At 40.8% G+C, this 24,225-nt stretch overlaps 1 protein-coding gene across 1 annotated transcript in view; it reads right to left on the bottom strand.

Annotated features, from left to right (window-relative positions):
• SUSD4 (sushi domain containing 4) overlaps positions 1-24,225 on the bottom strand; it is a 693,417-nt gene that overhangs the window by 651,712 nt on the left and 17,480 nt on the right. Inside the window, exon 2 of the mRNA XM_044060186.1 lies at positions 22,339-22,551. Within this exon, the coding sequence (XP_043916121.1) occupies positions 22,339-22,551 (213 nt within the window). The remainder of the gene's footprint in view (positions 1-22,338; positions 22,552-24,225) is intronic.

Below are 24,225 nucleotides of genomic sequence, written 5' to 3'. Positions count from 1 at the left end.
ATGAAAGGTCACGCTCAGCATGGCAGCGCACCACGCAAACACATGCAAACCTGATGAAACACACACTCTGAAGGTAAACAAAGCTTAGCTGACACTGTACACAGCCCCCCTGCTGAGCAGAATGCTGCACTGTGAAAAAAGGCGCTGCTGAACTCCAATGAGCTTACAAGTCCTCAGACACACCCCCCTTTGATTTTAGCTACCTCTTCTGTGGACACCAACATGGTTCTGTGCCTATATGGATGGGAACTGTGGACACGGATACCCATTTGTGCTATTCAGTAACCCCAGCTCATTTGCATAGGGATCTGTGCATACAACCTGGAAACAACATGGTTCCAGGCACTGCCTCCTTAGCAACAGAGCCATTCCACCACTGTACATACTCCATGCAGGGTCCTATAATACATTACTGTCACATAGTAATAACTTTGGCTTTTACACTATTTTTTTTTCATAAGAGCATGTTTGTGAACAGCTGCATGCCGTGCAAGCATACCCTGATTATTAAAAAAAATTAAATTATTTTACATCAATTTAATACAGTTTTGAGCACATGGTGGATAGTCTTGCACATTTCTGTCTCTGCTATGCTATTTCTCCCCATCTACCTGCCCTTTTATGGCCCCTGTTGTTATTTTTACATCTTGTACACAGAATATTTCTGTGTACACTATGGACACCAACACAGGATCTGCAAGACTCCCTATCTGCTTCCCAGATCACTGTACCTCCCTCATTTGCATGCAATTCACCTGCTTATCAGGTAATTTGCATGCCACGGATACTTTTGTGTTGGCGAGCTTGTGGGCGTCGCTCATCATTGTTTACTGGATAGAACACCTGCTTACTTTCATGTAAGCAGTCTGTTACTATGTCTACATGGAAAATAAGTCTGTGTAGAGTTTATTAAATTCCCCCAAATGACTGTGTAAGGGGAGTTGGTTTAGTGGTTTAAGGCTATAAAAATGGTATTAACAGAGAAAAAGGAAAAGAAAGTTGCTACCTTGAATATTAAATTATTAAAGTCCTTGAGTCTCAAAATGTTAAAGGAGTCAATAATATGTAAAGATACAACAGCAAGTTAACAGAAATAATAATATATTTCTTCTACAGTTTTCTTCTGATGTGCTTGTGGAAAAATCAGTTAACTTTATCTGATGTACCAGACATGAAATTCAAAGGAAAAATGATGGAATGACTCTATGGATTTGTGCGTTTGCTTGTTTATATATTCATGTGTTTTTATTCTGTTATGATTAAAGTTTGGAAATAATATTATTTTATTTATACTGCAAAGTATGTGTGTTGTCAATACCTGATGACGTAAGTATAAGAACTATATTACTAAAAAGGGATATGTATGTTAAGACAGGGGTGAAGGCATTCTTTTTGCTGAAACTGTGTACAAGCTATGACAACAGTGTACCTGTCATTACTATTACTTTTAGTGATGTCTAATTTTTGTGTTATTCTATGAATGGGTTGGAAGTATGTGCAATCTGTTACTGGTATACAGAAGTAATAACACAATTTAAAAAAATGGTCATTGTTGGTTTAGAAAATGTTATAAGAAGCATTGTAAAACTTGCTATGTCAGCAGAATGTGTAAATGGCTGGTGAACCTGTAAAATAATACACAAACAGTTCAGACAGCATACCCAATTTTAGTTCTGTGACTACAGATAAGTATGAAGTACAGTGAAGTGAAATATATAACATGGCAACAAAGAGGCATATAGTGTCAGGAGGTGAGCTGAATCTGGACATTCATATAGAATTAGTGCTATACAGGTTCTGTGAAGTAGTCTCCATAATGATGTAGCGTTATAATATTGTTGCTGGTGGCAATAAAAAAAAGGATTTGACTTTCAGGCACTATTAGGACAACTTAGCATTTTTTTAATTTCAGCAGCTCCTATGCCGCACCTTTAGGCATGATCTGGCCACTAGGCTAGGCAGATCGTCACATCCTACTTCCAGTTCTTTCTTGGTGAGCCCTTGCCACCCACCTCACAAACAAAAAGCAATTCCTTAAGAAAAAGACCTTACCTTGCATTAGCTATAATCCTTACTAAAAAAAAAAGAAATACAGTAGATATAAAATGTTTACATATCCCTGTTAAAATTCCCGGTTTTTGTGATATAAAAAAATGAGACCACAATAAATCGTTTCAAAACTTTTCCCACCCTTAATGTGACCTATAACCTGTACAATTCAATTGAAAAACAAATCTGTTAGGGGAAAAAATATAAAAAATAAAAAATGTACAATACACTGGTTGCATAAGTGTGCACACTGTTAAAATAATACTTTGTTGTGTGTGCACACCCTTAAACTAATACTTTGTTGAAGCTCATTTTGATTTAATTACAGCATTCACTCTTCATGGGTAGGAGTCCATCAGCATGGCACATCTTGACTTGGCAATATTTGCTCACTCTTCCTTGCAAAAGTGCTCCAAATCTGTCAGACTGCGAGGGCATCTCTTGTGCACAGCCCTCTTCAGGTCATCCCACAGATTTTCAATTGGATTTGGGTCTGGGCTCTGGCTGGGCCATTCCAAAACTTTCATCTTCTTCTGGTGAAGCCATTCTTTTGTTGATTTGGATGTATGCTTGGGGTCATTGTCATGTTGAAAGGTGAAATTCTTCTTCTGCTTCAGCTTTATAGCAGACGCCTGAAGGTTTTGGGCCAAAAATGACTGGTATTTGGAACTGTTCATAATTCCCTCCACCTTGACTAAAGCCCCAATTCCAGCTGAAGAAAAAAACGCAAAGCATGATACTGCCACCACCATGCTTCACTGTGGGGATGGTGTTCTTTTGGTGATGTGAAGTGTTGTTTTTGCGTCAAATGAACCTTTTGGAATTGTGGCCAAAAAGTTCAGCCTACACATTTTCCCACATGCTTTAGGGAGATGTGATGTATTGTTTTGCACATTTTAGCTGGGTCTGGATGTTTTTCTGTGTAAGAAAAGGCTTCCCTCTTGCAATCCTACCCCATAGTCCAGACATAAGGAGAATACGGGAGATTGTAGTCACATGTAGTACACGACCAGTACTTGCCAGAAATTCCTACAGCTCCTTCAGTGTCGCTGTAGGTCTCAGTGTCGCTGTAGGTCTCAGTGTCGCTGTAGGTCTCAGTGTTGCTGTAGGTCTCAGTGTCGCTGTAGGTCTCAGTGTTGCTGTAGGTCTCAGTGTTGCTGTAGGTCTCAGTGTCGCTGTAGGTCTCAGTGTTGCTGTAGGTCTCAGTGTCGCTGTAGGTCTCAGTGTCGCTGTAGGTCTCAGTGTTGCTGTAGGTCTCAGTGTTGCTGTAGGTCTCAGTGTTGCTGTAGGTCTCAGTGTTGCTGTAGGTCTCAGTGTTGCTGTAGGTCCCTTGGCAGCCTTGCTGACCAGTTTTCGTCTTCTCTTTTCATTAGTTTTGGAGGGACGTCCAGTTCTTTGCAATGTCACTGTTGTCCCATACTTTCTCTACTTTTTGATGACTGTCTTCACTGTGTTCCATGGTATATCCAGTGCTGTGGAAATTTATTTGTACCCTTCTCCTGACCGATACCTTTCAACAATGAGAGCCCTTTGATGCTTTGTAAGCTCTCTGCGAACCATGGCTTTTGCTGTAGCAAGCAACTGAGTACATGTCAGGAAAGTCCTACTAGGACAGCTGAACTTTATTTGGGGTTAATCACAGTTGTTTTCATTGATGGCAGGTGTGTACCCAAGAATACTGAATGCTATAATTAAATCAAAAGGTACTTCAACAAGTATTAGCCTGAGGGTGTGCACACACAACAAATTATTAGTTTAAGGGCGTGCACTTATGCAACCAGCGTATTGTACGTTTTTTAAATTTTTTTATATTTCTTCCTCTAACAGATTTGTTTGTTTTTCAATTTAATTGTACAGGTTATAGCTCACATTAAAGGTGGGAAAAGTTTTGAAATGATTTACTGTGGTCTCAGTTTTTTATATCACAAAAACCTGGCATTTTTACAGGGGTGTGTGAAAACTTGTTATAACCACTATATGTGCCACGTGAGATGGAGTGACAGAACTTTTCCTACAGTCATATCCAATGCAGCATTACGGTGAATACATGTTGTATTTTACTCAAAGATGTAGTTGCTAAAGATCAAAAAGGGCACAGTCAAAATAACACCTTCTCACACTTGTTAGAGAGAGTCAAAATGTTCATCCCTTCAGGACAGCCAATGTAAAGAAAGCTTTGCATCTCAAAGCTGAATCCAGCTTATGGTGTCTGGAATAGGGGTATAGGGGTATAGCAGATTGCAGTTACACAGATTTCATAGAGGCAGCTATTGCAATATACGGCATTAGATGAATGACCACTCTATTAGTATGGGCTTTAGAAATGGAGTGAAGCACATTCCCTTTCCTACCTTAACAGAAAATTATGCAGCTTGTCAGCAATTCAGACAGATGCAAACTGATTTTTTTCTTTTCTTTTGCCTTCTTTCACTTTACTGAAACAGAAGAAATCTAATCATCCTTCTGAAAAGCTGGCTGCACTCCAAAATCAAAAAAAAAATAACCAGATTATAGTGAAGGCCTAATGTATGATTCCTGCTATTAGTGAGCCTCAAGCTGACAAGGAGAAGGCAGCCTCCTCAGCACTGCATCTGGAATCTTCTGATAGCTATAAAAACTGTCAGAGACAGTGCTGCCACACAAAAAAACTAGATAACACAAAGGTATGGCACAGCAAAGTGTCAAACAGCTTTTAAAGATGTTGGCTTCTTATGGATGTACTTCACTTCTGGCTGCCATTTGTATAGTAGCAAAATGTATTTATTAATTGATTGGATGAATTAAGTTTGTTAACAGGGGTAGAGTACCGATCTCATTGGATCATTCTCAGGTTCTGTATGGCTATCCAAGAACAACACAAGAAATTATTATGCAAAAAAGTTTAGAACTGAGCACTGCAAACATGGAATTACAAAAATGTGACAGCTTTTAAAGCTTTCCGGGAATTCCTTGGGATTCATTAACTTCTACATTATGTACAGTAAGTGTACACCATTCTGAGCACACAGACAACACAAGCATAACTCACACCTTCTTCCTCCTAATTTTAATTTTCCTACTGATTTTCCTGCAGCTTTAAATACTGAGGGGGGATTCATAAAGGTTACCACAAAGTGTTGAGTGCATGCACACTTAGTTTAATCTTTCTGAGTGACTAGGAAGCACAAAAAATGTGGTAGAGATGTTCTGGAATACAGATTGTGTACACTTATTGTAGGCAATAATGAATATTTTTGTAACTGTTAATACATTGAGACAGCTAAAATTCTCCCTGTATTACAAAATATTATGACTGGGTAACTTTAGTTTGTTATGCATTCTCGAAATAGATCCAAAGAAATTGTACAGACTCATAACATCTCAATCTCATTCTGTGATGCTGCCACTACAGCAGATGTGTAAAGATGCTTCCCTAACACATTGTATCCTACATGAACATAATAAGCATGAAAACCTAGCTACTGCACAGCCTATATATGATATTCATGTTAACAGGGAGCTTCAGGTATCCCAGTGACAAGTATGTCATCACTGTCTTCAATCTGCTGGATTAAACAAACTTGTACATAAATATACCTCAAACTAAAGCATGCACATGCTTCGGTATGTGGCTGTACCAGCTTAAAGTGCACACTCTGTATTTCAAAATTTTCAGGAAAATGGCTGCATTTCAGTCATTAGTATGGCCCTCCAGTTTGCCTGCCCCACCCTTTTTTTGGTTGCAGATGGAGCCTTACAGATACTTATTGTTGAGATATTTCCGCTCAGATTCTAGCATCCATTCATTTTTTTTTTACATAAAAGTTGTGAAAAATGATTTAAGCATTACCTTTTAAAAGATCTGGTGCCCTAATACACTGGTGGCTGTTAAATCACATCTCTGCATTTTGACCCTTTGTGAAAACAGTGTTGAATGAGATCTGGACATATTCTAATATAAAACAGCTTCTTGGTGCATTTGTATTACTTGTTTTATTTATACAACATCATCATCATCTTCTTTTGGCTGTTCCCTTTAGGGGTCGCCACAGCGGATCATCTGTTTCCATATCTTCCTGTCTTCTGCATCTTGCTCTGTCACAACTACCACCTGCATGTCCTCTCTCACCACATCCATAAACCTTATCTTAGGCCTTCCTCTTTTCCTGTTACCTGGTAGCTTTATCCTTAGCATCTTTTTCCCAATATACTTAGTATCCCTCCTCAGCACATGTCCAAACCAACATAATCTTGCCTCTCTGGCTTTGTCTCCAAACCTTCTAACCTGGGCTGACCCTCTAATATACTGATTCCTAATCCTGTCCACCCTCGTCACACCCAGTGCAAATCTTAGCATCTTTAACTCTGCCACATCCAGCTCAAACTCCTGCCTTTTTGTCAATGCCACTGTCTCCAACCCATATAACATAGCTGGTCTCACTACCCTCTTGTAGATACAACAAATTAATAAAATAGAAACTTGTTATATTTCACAGTAGAAATTCTTATAGTTTGTCTGGTGGCACTTAGAAGAGCAGCGCAAATCATCAAGAGAGATTTGGCAGTATTGAACACTGCAACTCCAGCAGCTCTTGGCATGTTGTATTAGACGTAAGCATTTGAGCATGAATGGTGTGTGTGTGTGTGTGTGTGTGTGTGTGTGTGTGTGTGTGTGTGTGTGTGTGAGCGTGTGTGTGTGAGTGAATGAGTGAGTGTGTCTGTGTGTGTGTGCATGTGTGTGTGTGTGTGTGTGTGTGTGTGTGTGTGTGTGTGTGTGTGTGTGTATGTGCATGTGTGTGGGGTGAGTGAATCAGTGTGTGTATGTGTGTGCGTGTGTGTGGGTGAATAAATGAGTGAGTGAATGAGTGTGTGTGTGTGTGTGTGTGTGTGTGTGTGTGTGTGTGTGTGTGTGTGTGTGTGTGTGTGTGTGTGTGTGTGTGTGTGTGTGTGTGTGTGTGTGTGTGTGTGTGTGGTGAGTGAATGACTGTGTGTGTGTGTGTGTCTGTGTGTGTTTGGCCATTATTTATTTAATTTACTGTAAAGTAGACATCAGTACATGTTAAATATTGCAAATGTCCCAGAGGGACAGCTAGAGACAGTTAGCTGAATTCAATGAACTCTATTTACTCCTTTAAAGTGAATCCTCTTCTTCAGAGGAAAAAGTTGAACAGACATTTTCTCCAAAAGTCTTTATTAGTAGGTGGATGTGCACTTTTATAGCTCTTCAAAAGTTACAAAGTTTTAATACGTTAAAGTGAGTTTGCCTTTAAGTATGTTTGGGCAGTGGGAGTGGTTAGCTGGTGGAGACCAGAGCTCACATGTAGAAGGATAGAACAGGTCATCATTTGTAAGGAAACAGACGCTAACACAAATTAAGCATAAAACAGGAATAAAAGAAACTGCACTGTGATAGGGAATGTCATGTCAGTTTTTATCTCTAATATTTTCTTTTTCACTGAAATGGAAATATTTACACTTATATTCATACTCTTTTCTGCACTCCAGTCTCCCACAACCATGAAGCCCATCTCGATAGCTCCCACACTTCCTCGCCTCTGAGGACATTGGGCATGAGAGGTGAGAGCTAGTGCCAGTGACGAGTCAGAAGATTTTTATCAGATTTCATGATTAAAATGGGATTTCTTTAGAGTAGTGCTGTCTGTTTGTTGTTGTCATTTGCAACTCCCAAATATGGTGGTGTGTGTAGAGTACTTAGGTTCATAGGTTCATAGGTGTGTACTAGGCTAATGGCCCTGGAGCCTTTACAAGCCTAGCCCAAAAAAATTCCCAGGGCACCGTGCCACCCGATGTTAGTTCACAGTGCCCCTATCCAGTAGGGCAATTGGAATGATCCCTGGAGTGAACTTTCTGTTACCCATCCATTCGTCAAGATTTCTCTTGAAGAGGGCCAGCGAGGTGCTCTGCTTGACATGAATGGGAAACTTATTCCAGAGTATGGGCAGTCTTTGGGAGATGAACCTATCCCTCCAGCATATTCTGTTAATTGTGGTAATGAGGTTGTGATCTCTGGAGCGTGTGGCACAGGGGGATTGGGATTTCTTTAGGTGTAGCATTTCAAGTAGGGCTGGGTCAGACATGGCTTTGTAAGTCAAGCTGAGATCACCTCTAAGTAGATGATAAGAGACTGGGAACAGCTGAAGTTTCTTGAGTCTGTCCATGTAGGACATGTATTTAAGGCCTAGGATCCTTTTTGTGAGGTACTTTTGTGACCTCTCCAGCTGTTGTAGGTGTCTGGTCAGGTACATGCCAAACGGGGTGTTATATTCGATGATTGGTCTAATGAGAGATGAATAGAGAGGGATGATGACCTCTTTCTTCCTGGATGCGAAACCTTTGGTTATAAGATGTGACATGTAGAAGGACTTTCTGATCACAGTGACAATGTGGTGGTCAAGGGTGAGGTGGCTGTCGATCTGGTTACCCAGATCTCTTATAGCCCAATCAGTGTTCAGTGAGCTCCCTTCAACGTGGCAGTTCATGGGAACTGAGTTTTTTCCAAAGGGGATGATGACGCATTTTTTGGCATTAAGCTTCAGGCCATGGTTCCAACACCAGTCATTGGTCTCACAGAGGCACTTTTGTAGGATGTCTGCATCACTTGGGGAGTTGATAATGACTCCTAGCTTGCAGTCATCAGTGAACTTGGTCAGCCAAAGTCTTTCTGTGTTGGCATGGACTTCTGAGAAGTAGATGCCAAACAGGAGAGGGCCCAGGACCATGCCCTGTGGGACTCCACTCGTGACTGGTCGACAGTCTGACTTGGAATCCGCAACTTTCACTCTGTGGGTCCTGTCTGTGAGCTAATTTGCAACACACCTAGTGATGTAAGGATTGATGCCTAGTTTGGTGAGTTTATCAATGATACCTAAGGGGGAATGGTATAAAAGGCCTTGGCCAGGTCGAGGTAGGCTATATGCACTGGCTTACCCTCATCCACAGCCTTGGTGACTGCCTTGAAGAAGTCAACCAGATTCAGCAGGCAGGATCTTCCTTTGACAAAGCCAAACTGTGTGGGGTCAAGAGTTTGGAGATTGCCTATATCTTTGTTAAGCAGGTCCATGATGATGTGCTCCACAGCTTTGCATACCAGACTCGTCAAACTAATGGGGCGATAGTTCCCAAGGTTTGTAGTTGCTCCGCCTTTATGGAGCAGGATGACTGTAGCAGTGCGCCATTCGGTAGGGACATAGCCTGAGATAAGGCTGTGACTGAACAAGACACACAGATGTGGTGCCAGTTCATTTTGTAGCTCATGTAGGATGCAGCCAGGGATATTATCAGGTCCCATGGATGCTGTACTCTTGACTTTGGACAATGCGGCTTTTACCTGTGCTGCAGAAATGGTGGGTGCCAGGCTTTCTTCTGGTATTGTGATAGGGCCCTTGTGGGGGGGGGTAGAGTTGGCACTGAATCTGTTGGCCAGGAAGTTGGCTACATCTGTTAGTTCAGTATAGTAGGTGCCATTCTGCAATAACTCAGAGCACCTCTGGATATTGCCTTTGAGGTTTTTGATATAGCTATAGAAGGCTTTGTGGTTATTTTTGGTGTCAGCTGCAATTCTGCCTTCACAGCTGGCTTTAGAGGATTTGATAAGGGATCTCAGCTTTTTGTTGAGACTGATAAGGGAGGTTATCCAGTCTTGTGACTTCATTTTTTCTGCAACAGTTTCTTCTTTCTGTTGTAGTGTTTATTGATGGCTGGGGACCACCAGATTGGCTTCCTTTTTTTGGAGGAGAGTGTCAGTTCTACTTGGTATGGCAAGGTCCATGCATTTGTGTACATAGTCACAGTGCATTGCTGTATGATTCAGCAGTCAAGCAGCTATTTTCCATTGTCATGGGTGCTGAGAAGTTAGCCACCTCTGTTTTTAGGAGCCCAAAGTCGGCTTTAGAGAAGTTTTTCAGAGCATATAAGAGATATAAAAAATAATAAACAGACAAGCCCTATAGCAGTGCACTTTAATAAATGTCATAATGGTAACCCGTTAGGGTTGCAAGCAACAGTTTTAGATAGGGTAGAGATGAATTTATATATGAGTGAACAACAAGTAAAATGTTTACTAAGAAAAAAGGAAGCTGTAATGATTTTAAAGTTTAAAACAATGAACCCTGTGGAATCAGGAATGTATATGGAAAAATGTGCTGTAAAGCAGTAATGAGTGTTTTAATGGGGAATTGATTAATTTTTAATTGTTTAATTATGTAATTGGGTAGTTTAATATGTATAAAATGGGGGGATGTGATTATGTGAATGTATACTCTGATAAAGGTGAGTCAAGCCGAGGTGCTAGAGAAAGAAGCTTTTTGGATTTGTTTTATTAAATATACTACAGAATTGCACCGTGACAGGTTTGTGGTTCATCATATCTTCGTTTATTCAGAAGTGGTTTACAAAGTTTTTCAGGGTGGTCACTTTAAGGGTGGGTAGGTGAGATGGAGATTTCCATGGTGATCAGTTTGTGGTCAGATTTAACCAGGGAGGAATTGACTATAGGTGTGGAGCATTAGTCTCCCATGTTGGTGATAACCAGGTCGAGGGTGTTGCGTCCTCTAATGGGGGTCAGAATGAGCTGGTCCAGGGCACTGGAACTGATAAATTCCAGAAAGCATTATGCCTGTACATTGGTACTTGAACAGTTTTCCCAGTTGATGGAAGGGTAGTTGAAGTCATCCAGTATGAGAGTATTGAGCTGGACCTTGATAGATTCCAGGGTGCTTAGGAGCTTGGAGTGACAGCCTAGGGACATGTTTGGGGTTTTGTAGCAGGCTATGACTTGTATCGCCATCTTACCCAGTATTAGTTGTACCTGAGTTACTGTCGACAGTATACTTCTGTTTGACCATGGTTTATGACACAATACAATCTAATAAATATATTGTTTAGTTTTAATACACCTTAATAACACATATTCCTGATACCTGATTTAAAAATAGTCTTAAGTCCATTAGGACAGTAAGTGAAGAAGTGGTAGGGCGGCAGTGGTTTACGGTGGTATCAGCAGCTGGGGACAAAACATAAATGATTCAAATTGAGCCCAAAAACTGCTAAGGACGGACCTGGGAGGAGCATCGGCATACATATTTTCCACGTATTAGGTATATTATGCCTTTGTAACAGGGTAAGAAAGCAAGCAATGGTCTTACCTCATTTTTTAACTACTTTTATGAATTATGTAAGGCTTTGGTATGTAGTTGTGTTGTGTACAAATCCTACTCTAAAGCATACAATATTTATAAACAGTACCCAGTAAAATCTCATAGGTTCTTGCTTGGCTTTTAACCCTAGAGGATCTTTAGAAGTCTAGTCACGCATTCCTATATATTTTTTGTCCCTGTAATTTAAATACAAAATAATCCAGAAGAGTGGAACATGTTCATGTTATCCCTTTCAATAAGGGGCAAAGGTGCTACTTCTGGGCAAGAGGTGATCTTGTGCCACATCTACAATTTTTTAAAGCTCTTTATATTTTGACAAACTCTAAAGCTCTCTGTGTTCTTACAAACATAATTTTCTCCATTTTTATAAGGAAAAAAAATCTGCTCTGGGCACACTGAGTGGTGCGATTACCCTGATGGAGAATGGTGACACCAGAAGTCATGCTTCAAAGGGAGGGCAGGAAGGTTTCCATCATGCAGCCACCACCTTTGAGAACTGCAAGATTTTGTCTTTATTTTACTTTAATTAAGTACAGACTAATCCAAAGTTTCCTTGCCCTATTATTACATAGTAAACAAAAAAACATACACCAGGTTAAGTAGGCTTACAAAAAATCTGTCCCATAATCTAATTGCTTTTAGGAATGAAACTGTGTAATGGAATTAACAATGACAGAGATAATGACTCTGTATTATCAGTGCATGGCTAGCTCTATCCACTGCTCAGCTATGTCAGCATTTTCACACATCTGGCACTGTGCCTTCTTGAAGCCACCAACCAGTCTAAAGGAGACAGCTATAATGTTGAACTAACCAATATCAGATGTGAATCCCTGACTTAAAAGCAGTGATGCTACCATAATATATGACTAGGTGTTTCATTGTTTTGTAATGTATTATATTATCAGTGCATTAGTTTTTAAAAGTAGTTTATAGCTGTAGTTGGTACTATAACAGCTGGTTTAAAGGGAGGACCATTGAAGCACCTGTTCCAAGGCCCCTACTCTCCAAGGCCTCCAGTGTTGCACTAATGACTGAAAAAATGACAACTTCTTTATCACTCCAACTTGCCTGGCAAATTTACAATAAGCAACTTTGTCAGCAGTCAGCAACCTACAACCTGTCAGTTCTGTCTGGAGTGTGTGGCATGATCTGTTTTGTGAGTAGCACACTTTGGGCTGTCTGATGATGCACTGGGGGGCAGTGGAGATAACAAGAATTAAAAATGTTACTGTGAGACTATGAGCAGGCAAAATGGCATTTTTATGGGCAAGTTCACCTTCAGGCATCTTGTATGACTTTATTTTGTTAAATAGCCCTGTGGCTTCCATGGGTTCAGTTCTGCTTGAACTGTGATTACTGGTTCTCTTCTGACATGCACCTTGCTGAAACGTATCAGATGTTGTCACCCCTTTATACAGGATATGCTTATGTGCAAATGTAATACCCTAGTGTCACTATTTACATTCAGAGATTGAAGCAGATGTACATTCTTTGTTTTAGCAGTAACAACATTGAATCTGACTCTGAACTGCTCATGAAACACTTTTAATGTGTACTGCATGCTGTCTGAACAGAACTGCAGTGATAGGACATGAACCTTGGAGATTTCACAGCTAAACGTTTTACCTTTCTAAGTGAAAGCACAGCTATCTATTGCAGCTCTGCACCTTTTTATCTGATCTCTGCCTTGGTAATTAGTATTCAAATGTCTAAAATCCAGCACAGATGTCTACATGGTTTGGATTCCACATGTTAATGTGAATCTGCAGTTCTGTTTCACTATTAACTGCTCTCCATTTTTTGACAAGTTCTTTTGAACTGAGGACTGTCTTGCCATTAGTTTGTACTACAAAAACTGCTCAAACTACTGCAAACCCTACATTAACATTGGTCATTTGTTTGTGCTGTCATTGCATTTGATGACTGCAACCATACTATTTTATTACAGATCCTATCATACCTTCACATAAACAAGGATGTCATATGTCTCTGGCAACCTTCACATAAACAAGGATGTCATATGTCTGTCAATCATAAACCACGGCAGTCAGGAAAGACTTTCTAATTTTGAGAGTGCTGAAAACCATGAACCACTTATGAGTGTTTTCTCTCTACTTTAAGGCTGGACAGAAAACTGTTGACAGTGGAACTCCAAGTTAAATAACAACTGGCTGAGCAGCTGGTTAAAACATTACTGACTTCTTTAGAACATAATTGTTTAAAAGCTACACTGTACAGCTTTATTTGGTTAATTGTACCTCAAACTTTCACACTTCCAGTTTTAACGTCAGCTGCAACTCAATAGCTGATAAATAATTTCTTGTTTTTCCCCTAAACTGCCCCCTCAACCACTTCCACCCATTCCTTCATTTTTGGTATGTTAACCTGTTCAATTCTCTTGACAAAGTACAGTTGTGTACCTACCATAAATGTAGATGTTCGAGTGTATTCACTGTTGCAGTCATTACTCTTGGGTTATCCTGCTGGCAGGCTACCCGCAGTTGGCCTGAATTCCAAAGTCCTAGTCTGGCATCAGTTGCTGTCACCTCTTCCCTGACGTCAGTGCGCCAGGGGTATAAAAGATGCAGCCGATGCCATTTTCTTCAGTTTTTCTTACCCCAGATGTCAGGTGCCCCCAGAAGGTTAGGCTAAATAGATCATGCCAATAAACATGCATGCACTAAAGTAAACATTTCCTTCATCTACAAGCAAATACACCATATAGGTTGTATAGAATAGAGAAGTACAGATAAGACCCAGCAAATGAAAGGGGGATGGTGGGAGGGTAACCTGGACTGCAACAGTGAATATACTCGAACATCTAAATATATGGTAGGTACACAACTGTACTATGTTCATCGTGTTTCACTGTTGCAGTCATTACTCTTGGGTTGAATCCCACAGCTGAGGATGGGTAGCTGGGCTAAATAGGATTAGGAGAGGCTATGAGGCCCTGCAGAACTGCAGTGGCAAAGCCTGCTCTGGATTTAGAGTAGAAAGTTAAGTGGTAATGCTTTGTAAAAGTGTGCACTGAACTCCAAGTTGCAGCCTCTAAGATTTCTTTGGTTGGTACTCCTCTGAGGAAGGCTGCTGAAGTGGCTGCTGCTCTGGTAGAATGTGGCCTAATGCCCTTAGGCACTGATTTTCCATGCTGTGAATAGCAGAAATGAATGCAATAGCCTATCCATTTAGAAATAGTCTGCTTTGAGTTAGCCTTTCCTTGTGATCCTGCAGCATATGCCACTAAAGGTTGCTCAGTCTTTCTAAAAGCTTTAGTTCTGTCCAAGTAGAAGCGTAGCTGTCTGTGTATGTCCAAAGAATGCAGAAGTCTCTCACCCTTGTTCTGTGGGTTTGAATAAAAGGTAGGCAAGTGAATGGTTTGGTTAAGGGCCACACTGGACACCACCTTAGGCTTGAATGTAGGGTTCGTCCTTAGAGAAACCCTGTCTGGATGGAACATGATAAAAGGTTCCACAGCCATGAGTGCCTGTAACTCCGAGACTTATCTTGCAGAGGTTATTGCTAGGAGCAGAGCTGTTTTCCAGGATAAGAATTTTATATCAGCAGTTGAGGCTGGCTCAAAAGGAGGTAGTGTGAGCTTTTCCAAGACATAATTGAGGTCCCATGCAAGTGTTGATGCTCTCCTTGGAGGTCTTATGTTTTTGGCCCCTCTGAGATACTGCCTTATTAAAGGATGAGAAAAAACAAGTGGTTCCGTATTGTAATGGGCTGAAATGGCAGAAGCATGAATCTTAACTGATGAAAAGGATAGGCCTTTGTCCAGCATCTCAGTTAAATATTGCAAAATCTGAGGAATACTTGGTACAAACGTGTCAATTCCTTGTTCCTGGTTCCAAGCACAGAATCTATTCCATTTTTCTGCATAAGATTTTCTGGTACTGGGCCTTCTGGTCTCCAAGATAACATCCATGACAGCTTTTGAAAGAGGAGTGATCTGAATGGCTACATTATCCACCATGCTGCCAGATTTAAGGTCCTGAGTTGGCTGTGCAGGATCTGATTGTTTTGTTGGGTCAATAAGTGAGAAGTTTGAGGCAATGTCCAGGCTGGACCTTGAGACAAGTTCTTTAGGATTGGGTACCAGTGCTGGCGAGGCCAGTCTGGAGCAATCAGTATCATTTTTGGCTTCTCTTGTCTGACTTTTAGGAGTACCTTGGGGAGGAGAGGCAGTGGAGGAAAGGCATATACTGTTAGGTTTTTCCAGCTGAAGGATAGGGCATCCACTTTCCATGCTAGCTTGTGATAAATCCTTGTGCCGAATCCCTGTAATTGGCAGTTGTGAAGGGAGGCAAATAGATCTATGTCTGGGCATCCCCATCTCCTTGTTATCATGCTGAAGAATTGTGGAACCAGTTTCCACTCGTGGGGATCCATGAGGTTTCTGCTGAGTTTGTCTGCCAGAGTATTTATTTTTCCTGGTAGGAATTGTGCTTGCAGGTGAATTTGATAAGTCAATGCTGTGTCCCACAAAGTCATGGCTTGTCTGCAAAGGGGGTAGGAATGTGTGCCTCCCTGTCTGTTTATGTACCACATGACTGTAGTATTGTCCGTCTTTATCAGTAGTTGTCCTGGATGAAGTAGGTCCTTGAAAGCTTTCAGGGAATTCTGAACAGTTAGCATCTCTTTTTGATTGATATGAAGATGCATCTGGTTTGCGGGCCATGTGCCCTGAATACATTTTCCTGCCATGTGGGCCCCCCAGGCATAATCTGATGCATCTGTTGTTAGTGTCTGCTGGCTGTGGGTAAAGTGAATGTCTGTCCCTTGTTGTGGTGACAGGCCTGTGCCCACCGTCGAAACTCCTGTTGCAGGCAGGGAATGAGGGTAATTAATGTTTCCAGGCTGTGGCAATGTTGAGTCCAAACACTTTTTAGATACCACTGTAGTTTCCTCATATGCAGACTGGCATATGGAATTAGCAGAATGCAGGATGCCATGAAGCCCAAAGCCTGCAGGATTTTCCTTGCAGATAACTGGGTCTTTGTTGCCAACATTTTGAAGTAAGAAGTCAGTTGCCTTTGTTTGTCTGGCGTGAGATAAGCCATCTGGGCAGTTGTATTTAAGCTTGCATCCAGGAATATTATCTTTTGAGAGGGTACTAGTTTTGATTTCTTTTCGTTTACTGTGTACCCTAAACAAATTAGTAATCTTTTTACAAACGCCAGATGCTTTAGTAAAATGTCTTTGTTCTCTGCTTGAATAAGGCAGTCATCCAAGTAAGGATATATTTGAATTCCTCTTTGTCTGCAAAATGCAATTACTGGTGCCAGGCATTTTGTGAAGACCCTGGGCACAGTAGATAAGCCAAAGGGCAGTGCAGAGAATTTGTAGTGCATTGAGCCAGCTATGAATCTGAGGTATCTTCTGCAAGATTGTCTGAGTGGGACATGCAGGTATGCCTCCTTTAGGTCTAAAGTTACAAGCCAAGCCTTCTTGTCCAGCATGGACAGAAGCTGCTGTAGAGTCAACATTTTGAATTTTGGAACATCCAGAAATGTGTTTAGTATAGACAGGTCCAGTATTGGTCTCCAGGCTTTGTCCTTTTATGGGCACCAAGAAAAGTTTCGAGTAAAATCCTTGACCCTGCTCTTTTTGTGGTACTTGTTGAATGGCCCTCATATTCATGAGGGATGAAACTTGCTTTTGTGCCTCTGCCCATTGATTGTGTGGCAGGTCTGGCACACCTTTTGCCCTTGGCAGGGTGTGAAAGTGGAACCTGTAGCCCTGAGACACTATGTTCAAGACCCATTTGTCCTGGGTAATTATGTGCAAATTTGGTGAAAAAAGTGCTAGTTTTCCCCCTAAGGGGGCTGCCAAAAGATAAGTGCTTGGATCTGGCAGAGGAAAGTCATTGGGACTGTTTCCTGTATGGTTGTGATTTGTCTTCTCCGCTTTTGGAGGTAGAAGCACCCCATTGGTTAGGCCTGTATAAGCCTTGGAGCTGAGATCTGCCTCAGGGGCGTCTGTATCTGCCTCTTTGTGGTCTGTCTGACACTGGAAAGGACCAATTCTTTGTAGGCCAGTTCCTGCCAAATCTGGGTGGCTGTACCTGTAAGAAATCCTTAAGTGTCTGCATGGATTTCACTTTATCCTCCATTTTCTTCAACACCTCTTCTGCCTTAACACCAAACAAGGCATTATGCTGTAATGGAGCATCCAATAATTTTGCTTTAACATGATCAGGCAGATTCTGTTCCTTTAACCAAGCATGCCTTCTAATGACAGAACCCGTAACAGCGGCCCTGCAAGAGACCTCCAGTGAATCAAAACCACATTGCAAGGCATGCTTTCCCACTTGTTCAGCTGCATGCAATAAATCCTGCATTTCCTTGTTATCTGAACATTCAGTATTTGTCAACATTTTCTGTTTAAGCAGTGACATTAAATATTGCTGATATTTAAGCATATGAAACTGACAATTTAAAGCCCTTACAGCCAAGGTAGCAGAAGTGTAAACTTTTTCCCCCCATCTGTCCAGTGCCCTAGAATCCCTATCAGAGCGGGCAGGGTTTTTTGCAGTAGAAGCCTTGACCCCTTTGGGACCCTGAGATATAGTTTCTGGTTCAGCAGCAGGGCTTTTATATAGAAATTTATGAGAGTCTGGAACCCTATAATATCTGTCTGGCTTAGCAGGTGCAGGGGGTAAAGAGTCAGGAGACAGGCTGGACTCTGAAAATACATCATCTACAATGTCTAGTACAGGTGGAATAGCAAGAGGTCTGTGCTGAGGTAGTAACAGAAAGTCTCTGAGCCTTTTCTTAGATTCTGAGTAATCTTGGCTCTCCCAGTGAAAATGCTCCCTCATAGTATGCAGGGTTTCCCCAAAAGAATAATCCTCAGAAGGAGAGGCTGAAGGAATAGATTCTTCAGCATCAGAATCCTCATAGGGAGGAATAGAGTATCCCTGTTCAGAAGAGGAATCAGAGGAAATTGAAACCTGATCAGAAGAGTCATATTCTGTCTCTTGCCTAGGCCTCTTATCAGGAGGGGGATGGGAACCCCTGATCAAAATAATTAGGTCTTCTGCCATTTTAAGCATATGTTTCTTAGGCATGGAAGTCTGTCCAGGAGAATGCTGTACTTGGTTCTTTGTCTTTAGAGCTGTTTTAGTCTTTGTCTTTGAAGCTGAGGTTGGCTTGATATATAATTGTGTAGGTCTGAAAACACCCTCAGAAGCCGATGTCTGCTCAGCGGCTCCGGACCCATCTGAGGGAATAATTTCTGAGGGTCCAATACTTTGAGTATCCAGAGGCCTAGTTGGCTCCATGTGGGAGTTGGAAGCGGCCTGTGGCTCTGAGGTAGCGGGCGTCAGGGGCTGCAAAAGCACCTCACTGAGAACCGGTGAACCAGCGACTGGTCTAGCGGGGGCCTCATCGTCGGTTTTGGTCCTCGGATGCCTGTCCTTTTCCTTTTCCTTGTGCTTTTTATAAACTCCAGTCATCGGCTGTTCTGACGGCATTATATAATTAAACCTTCGGCCAAAGTAATGAAAGGCAAAATCGTACCGACCCTTAATAGTGCATTGGTTAAATCTAGCACAAAACTGACAGCTAGCAACATTGTGATCAGGGCCTAGGCAAGGAATACAGTAAGAATGAAAATCCTTATAAGGTATTTGCTTCCCACAAGACATACAATTGTTAACTTTTTCTGACATCGGTCTGGAGCAAGAAAAAAGTTTCCCCAACGGGGTACTTAGCTTTAATGAAGACTTCAGATCTGAAATTCGATTGTGAAAACCTCAGGATTCGGCCGACCGGCACTTGCAAACTGCTTTTGCTTCGGGCACCACGCGGCAAGAAAGACTGAAGAAAATGGCATCGGCTGCATCTTTTATACCCCTGGCACACTGACATCAGGGAAGAGGTGACAGCAACTGAATCCGGACCTGGACTTTGGAATTCAGGCCAACTGCGGGTAGCCTGCCAACAGGATAACCCAAGAGTAATGACCGCAGCAATGAAGCACGATGAACATCCCTAGGTTGTGTAATTATTACCAGATCTACATATCTGGTAAACCCACACTGCCTCAGCAGCTGTTTAAGTGTCTTTTTTAAGAGAAGCTAAGAGCTTTGTTTTCAATAGAAGGAGCTGTGATAAAGTTTGATAAATTGTATCAGACAGTAAAATCCATCAGATATGTATTAACATGCTTTTATCTAGAGTTCATATGCCCACTCCCCAGCTGTGTTATGCTTATCAATCTCTTGGTATGCCTGCTGAGGGAATCTGCTACTTTGCAGTGGCCAGATGATCATAGCTTGAAACACTATCACTGGAAGGTCACAGGATTCTTACAATGGCAGCTAAGACTCAAGAAGAGCAAGGAGTGGACTGCAACATTCTGATCACTTTCTCCCTCTTTTCCAAGTTTGTGTTGTCTTGGAGTTGCTATACACGCACACACATACATATATGTACACACATATATGGGTCCCCTTCACTTTCCCGAAATACCACATAACTGACTTTCATATGAATGAGCCGACAACACCGAAACGACAGACCACCGACCGCTAGGAACACAGACAAAAAACATACGCTAAGGAAGTGCTTGGCCAGCATGTCGACCTTTGCCCCTTACCTCCACGGTAATGCAATCTCAGAGTTGGTACAGTTAGTTGGGGGAGGGCATGGGTTTGTTTTGTTTGCTGCCATTGTTGTGTGGTGTCAGGTTGGCCAACGGGTTACTCACCGTCTGCTTTCCATTGGTGTTTTAAGCGGTTGGTATTCTGTCATTTCAGTGTTGTCGGCTCGCTCGTACGAAAGTCGGTGATGTGGCATTTCTGTAATGTGTAGGGGACACATACATATAGATATATATATATATATATATATATATATAGGGGATCTACCTGAGATGGTCGACAGGCCATATGATCGAAACTCATTTGGTCGACAGTTCATTTGGTCGACAAGCATGTTATGTGGGGGGCTTCGCCCCACACCCCCCCAATGTGGGAGGTTGTGCCCCCACACCCCCCCTAACTATATATATCAACTCCAGGGTCACAAAATATTGGGGAGGGGGGCAAATCTGCCTGTCGACCAAATCAACTGTCGACCAAATGAGTTTCGATCATATGGCCTGTCGACCATCTCAGGTAGACCCATATATAGGGTCTATATTATACAGTCAAAGCTTTAGGTAATCGAACCCCTAAAACTCGACTCCTAAACAGCAAAAGCTGTAAACATCGAACGGCCACTTCCACAAACTGTTTCGTAGGTTTTGTGTATGTATATATATATATATATATATACATATATATATATATATATATATATGTATATATATATATATATATACACATATATATATATATATATATATATATATATATATATATAAATATTATATAGATAGATATAGATAGATATAAATACTCTTTTGGGGGTGTGGGGCTCACATTCATGTTGGCAGGGGGATTCCTCCTTTTAAAATATAATATTTTTTTGTTTTTCAACGTTGAGAATCTTGCTGTTTTGAGTAGCAACTATCAAAAGCTTTAGATGTTTTAGAGTTTAGGTGCTGCAGTAGCGTTGTCGCCTCACAGTTAGACGTTGCCCGTTCGATTCTCAGTTAGAGCGTCTTCTGTGTGGCGACATGCGTGAATGGGCGTTCCTTCGTTGAAGGTTGTGCATTAGGCTTGGCAAACCAGCGTGTAAAACTCTACTGCCAATCATTAGCGGACTGGAGTTCCGCTGTGGCGACCTCTAACCGGGAAAAGCCGAAAGACACAAACAAACAGTATAAATTTTGATTGGTTGGAAACTGTTTTGAATTAGGTATTTAAATGTGACTAAGATTGTTTTTATTTCATCTGAAGAAGGGCAGAGCCCGAAAGCGCTTATCTGTGTTAAAAACTGCTTGTTGAATTTTGCCTTGTCATATTAAATTAGTGTTTTATCGAAGGATTGTGGTGGTCTACATTGGTTTGTTTGCTAAAGATTTTTTTGTTCTCTGTGGATTTTCAGTCAGTTTTCTCAATTTGTTTTCTTTGCAACTATCTACCAAAGATAGATAAAACTGACACGTTTCTTTACAAGTGACATGCCACCTTAGGGACACAGAAATGGTGGATAACTGTTCTCACATCTGCATAAATATTAGGCAAATGTTCACTTTTTCCATATGTTTAAAATACATAAATTGCCATGCGTGTGTGTGTGTGTGTGTGTGTGTGTGTGTGTGTGTGTGTGTGTGTGTATGCACATCATGGTTATGCATTTTCTTTAATTGAGGTGTTTACCAGTTCACTAAAATGCATACCTTTTAAACACACTAATATATTAATTCAAGAGACATATGCTGCGGTAGCGTTGTTGCCTTACAGTAAGACGCTGTCCAGTTCGATTCTCAGCTAGAGCGTCTTCTGCGTGGAGACATGCATGAATAGGCGTACCGTCGTTGAAGGTTGTGTGTCAGGGCTGGTAACTCAGCACGTAAAAATCAACTACCAATCATTAGCGGACCGGAGTTCCACTGTGGCGACCCCTAACCGGGAAAAGCCGAAAGACACAACAACATCTGTAAACTGAGCCGCAGTGCAGACTACTACTATTAGGGATATTTGTCAGGTCTTTGATCTATAGGTAGTTGCTAGGCAAGCATTCCAGGAGACTATTAAGGATCTTAACTAAATTCCCAATAGCTACAAAGCACTGTCTGATTAAGTAACTTCCTCTGGGTCACACAATAGGCAAATGAAGGTAGAAAAATTCAAACCTTATACTCTTGGAAAAGGAAGCAGCTCATTAACAAATCAGAGCTTTAGACCACTGTGCTAGCTGTCAGACTAATGCAGCCCAGGTAAGTAATTTCAGAATTCTAGGGACTAATACTATATAATACATTGCCTGTTAGTACAGAGGTCTTGTCTCTGCTACAGTGCATCAACCCTAGGTGTTAGTGCTGACACTATGAGCTATCTCAAGGGATACCTGGAGCACAACATGTCCATACATGCAATAAGAGTTAAATAAATATACAATAAATAAATGATTCTTGCAATAAGTATTAGAAGTCATGAAGGTACAGTTATATCAAATAGGAGGACATCTATCATAAACCAATATATATTGTTAGAACCCAAGCTCTCCTTTACCTTCTGGTAGGCACGCTGGTTTCTCACTTGGTTTCCAGGACAGGAAGCCATCATGTTGTCTGACACATGTAATTTTTGAAGGTCCTTCAAGCCGGTATCCCTCTTGGCATCGAAAACGGGCATTAGCATTCTCAAAGAAAACTCCTGAGGTTGGTGTTCTATTTCCATGTTCAGGTATTCCAGGATCAAGGCAGTAATTTAATACATCAAAAGCTGAAATGACAAGAATGAAATATTATGATAAAGATGATAGTGATAACACCATGTTCATTATCATAGTGTGAAGTATATGCACATATGTATGAAAAATACCTGAGTTGTAAATTATGCATAGTTAAAGCTCGCCAATTATTTTTACATTATAATTAAGATTTTTGGTTTATTAATTTTAGCACCATTTATCCAGCTGGCAAAAGAATGGCATACATATAGCTGCCTCCTAGGACAATCAGCTTGCTTGTTTTTGTGACGATAAGACAAGCTGCTAGAGAGACATGATATGTCCAAAATATCCAAAATGGGCAGATTAAAAAAGTGATGAGTGAAAAGAATGTGAAAGTCTTTGCTCTCACCTTCAGCGACAGAGATGAAGCTGAATTATAATAATTTGACTTGCCTAGCTTGGAATGTCATTGATAGAGAGGTTGGTCTCCAGAGTGACCTGAGCTAGCCTTCACTGTTAGCAGATAGTTGGCAGCTAGGACTTAATGCAATAAATAAATAAATACACAAACAAATAAATAAATACAAAATAAAAATAAATACATAAATAAAAACTTACTCTACAGAAATGGACCTACAAAAAACAAATCATTCTGATTGTGTAACTGTTAAAGTATACAAATGGACTGAATCCTGAAAACAATTAGTGTAGCAGCATGGAGAATTTGATATGAGGAAGCCTAGAGTCCTACTGAGAGAACATGGCACATAAAATATGCTAATACACGTAAATCTTGATATTCTGACACTTCTGAAATCCTGAGCACATACATTTGGCATTTTTGTATTTGTATTTCATTTTATGGCTGTTTATTCGAATAGCTAAACAGCCAATTCAAATATAACAAAATTCTGCTTAATGGCATGTGTACATTTATCTGATTTTGGATTAAGTACTAGGTAAGATGATATATAAATATTTGTCAACATGTGGGATTTTCTATGAAAAACTAGAACCTTGGCTGTTCAGCATTAGTTTTATGCATTATGTTTTACAATCGAGTACAATGACATTTTGCTGTCATTTATTAAAACTATTAGCTTCTTACAAAAAGGGATGTGTTTTTCTAAGTCCAATACATCCCAAGTACAGTCAGTATGGTTTGTGGTTTCACGTATGACAACAGAAAAAAAATCTGAAAAATATATATAAAGTATTTGGCATCCCAAAGCTTCATAAGAGTATTACTAATCCACCATTATGGCCTATAGTTGACGCAAAAGCCTCTAAAACATATTACTTAGCAAAGTATACTGATTTTCATACTTAGGACATTTTTAAGAACAATGTATTTTGAAAGATTCACGGGATTTCCTGACAAAAATAGCTTTGGTTGAATTTAACTAGGAATATTTTTTGTTACACTGGATGTTCAGGATTTATACTCTGTGATACTTTATGAAATAGGAGTGGACAGGTTTTATGAATACCTTTGCTGTCACTCCAAGGTCAGCAATGAGAAAGCTTTAGTGTTAAATCTTTTATGGAAATGGTCTTTCACAATAATTACTTTGTGTATGAAAATCATTTGTTTAGGCAGAAAACAGGGGTAGCTATGGGTGCCACATGTGCCCCTAAGTTTGCCAAGGCTGTCCTTGCTCATTGGGAAATAAATTATGTCCTGGATTCAGAGTTTAAGGACTGCTGGGCCTTCCATGGTAGGC

The sequence above is a fragment of the Protopterus annectens genome, chromosome 1.part2 (assembly GCF_019279795.1).
Source record: "Protopterus annectens isolate FY-2018-M chromosome 1.part2, PAN1.0, whole genome shotgun sequence".
Classification (NCBI taxonomy): Eukaryota; Metazoa; Chordata; order Ceratodontiformes; family Protopteridae; genus Protopterus; species Protopterus annectens.
Note: the sequence above shows the minus strand (reverse complement) of the source record. Positions and strands in the feature narration are given on the sequence as shown.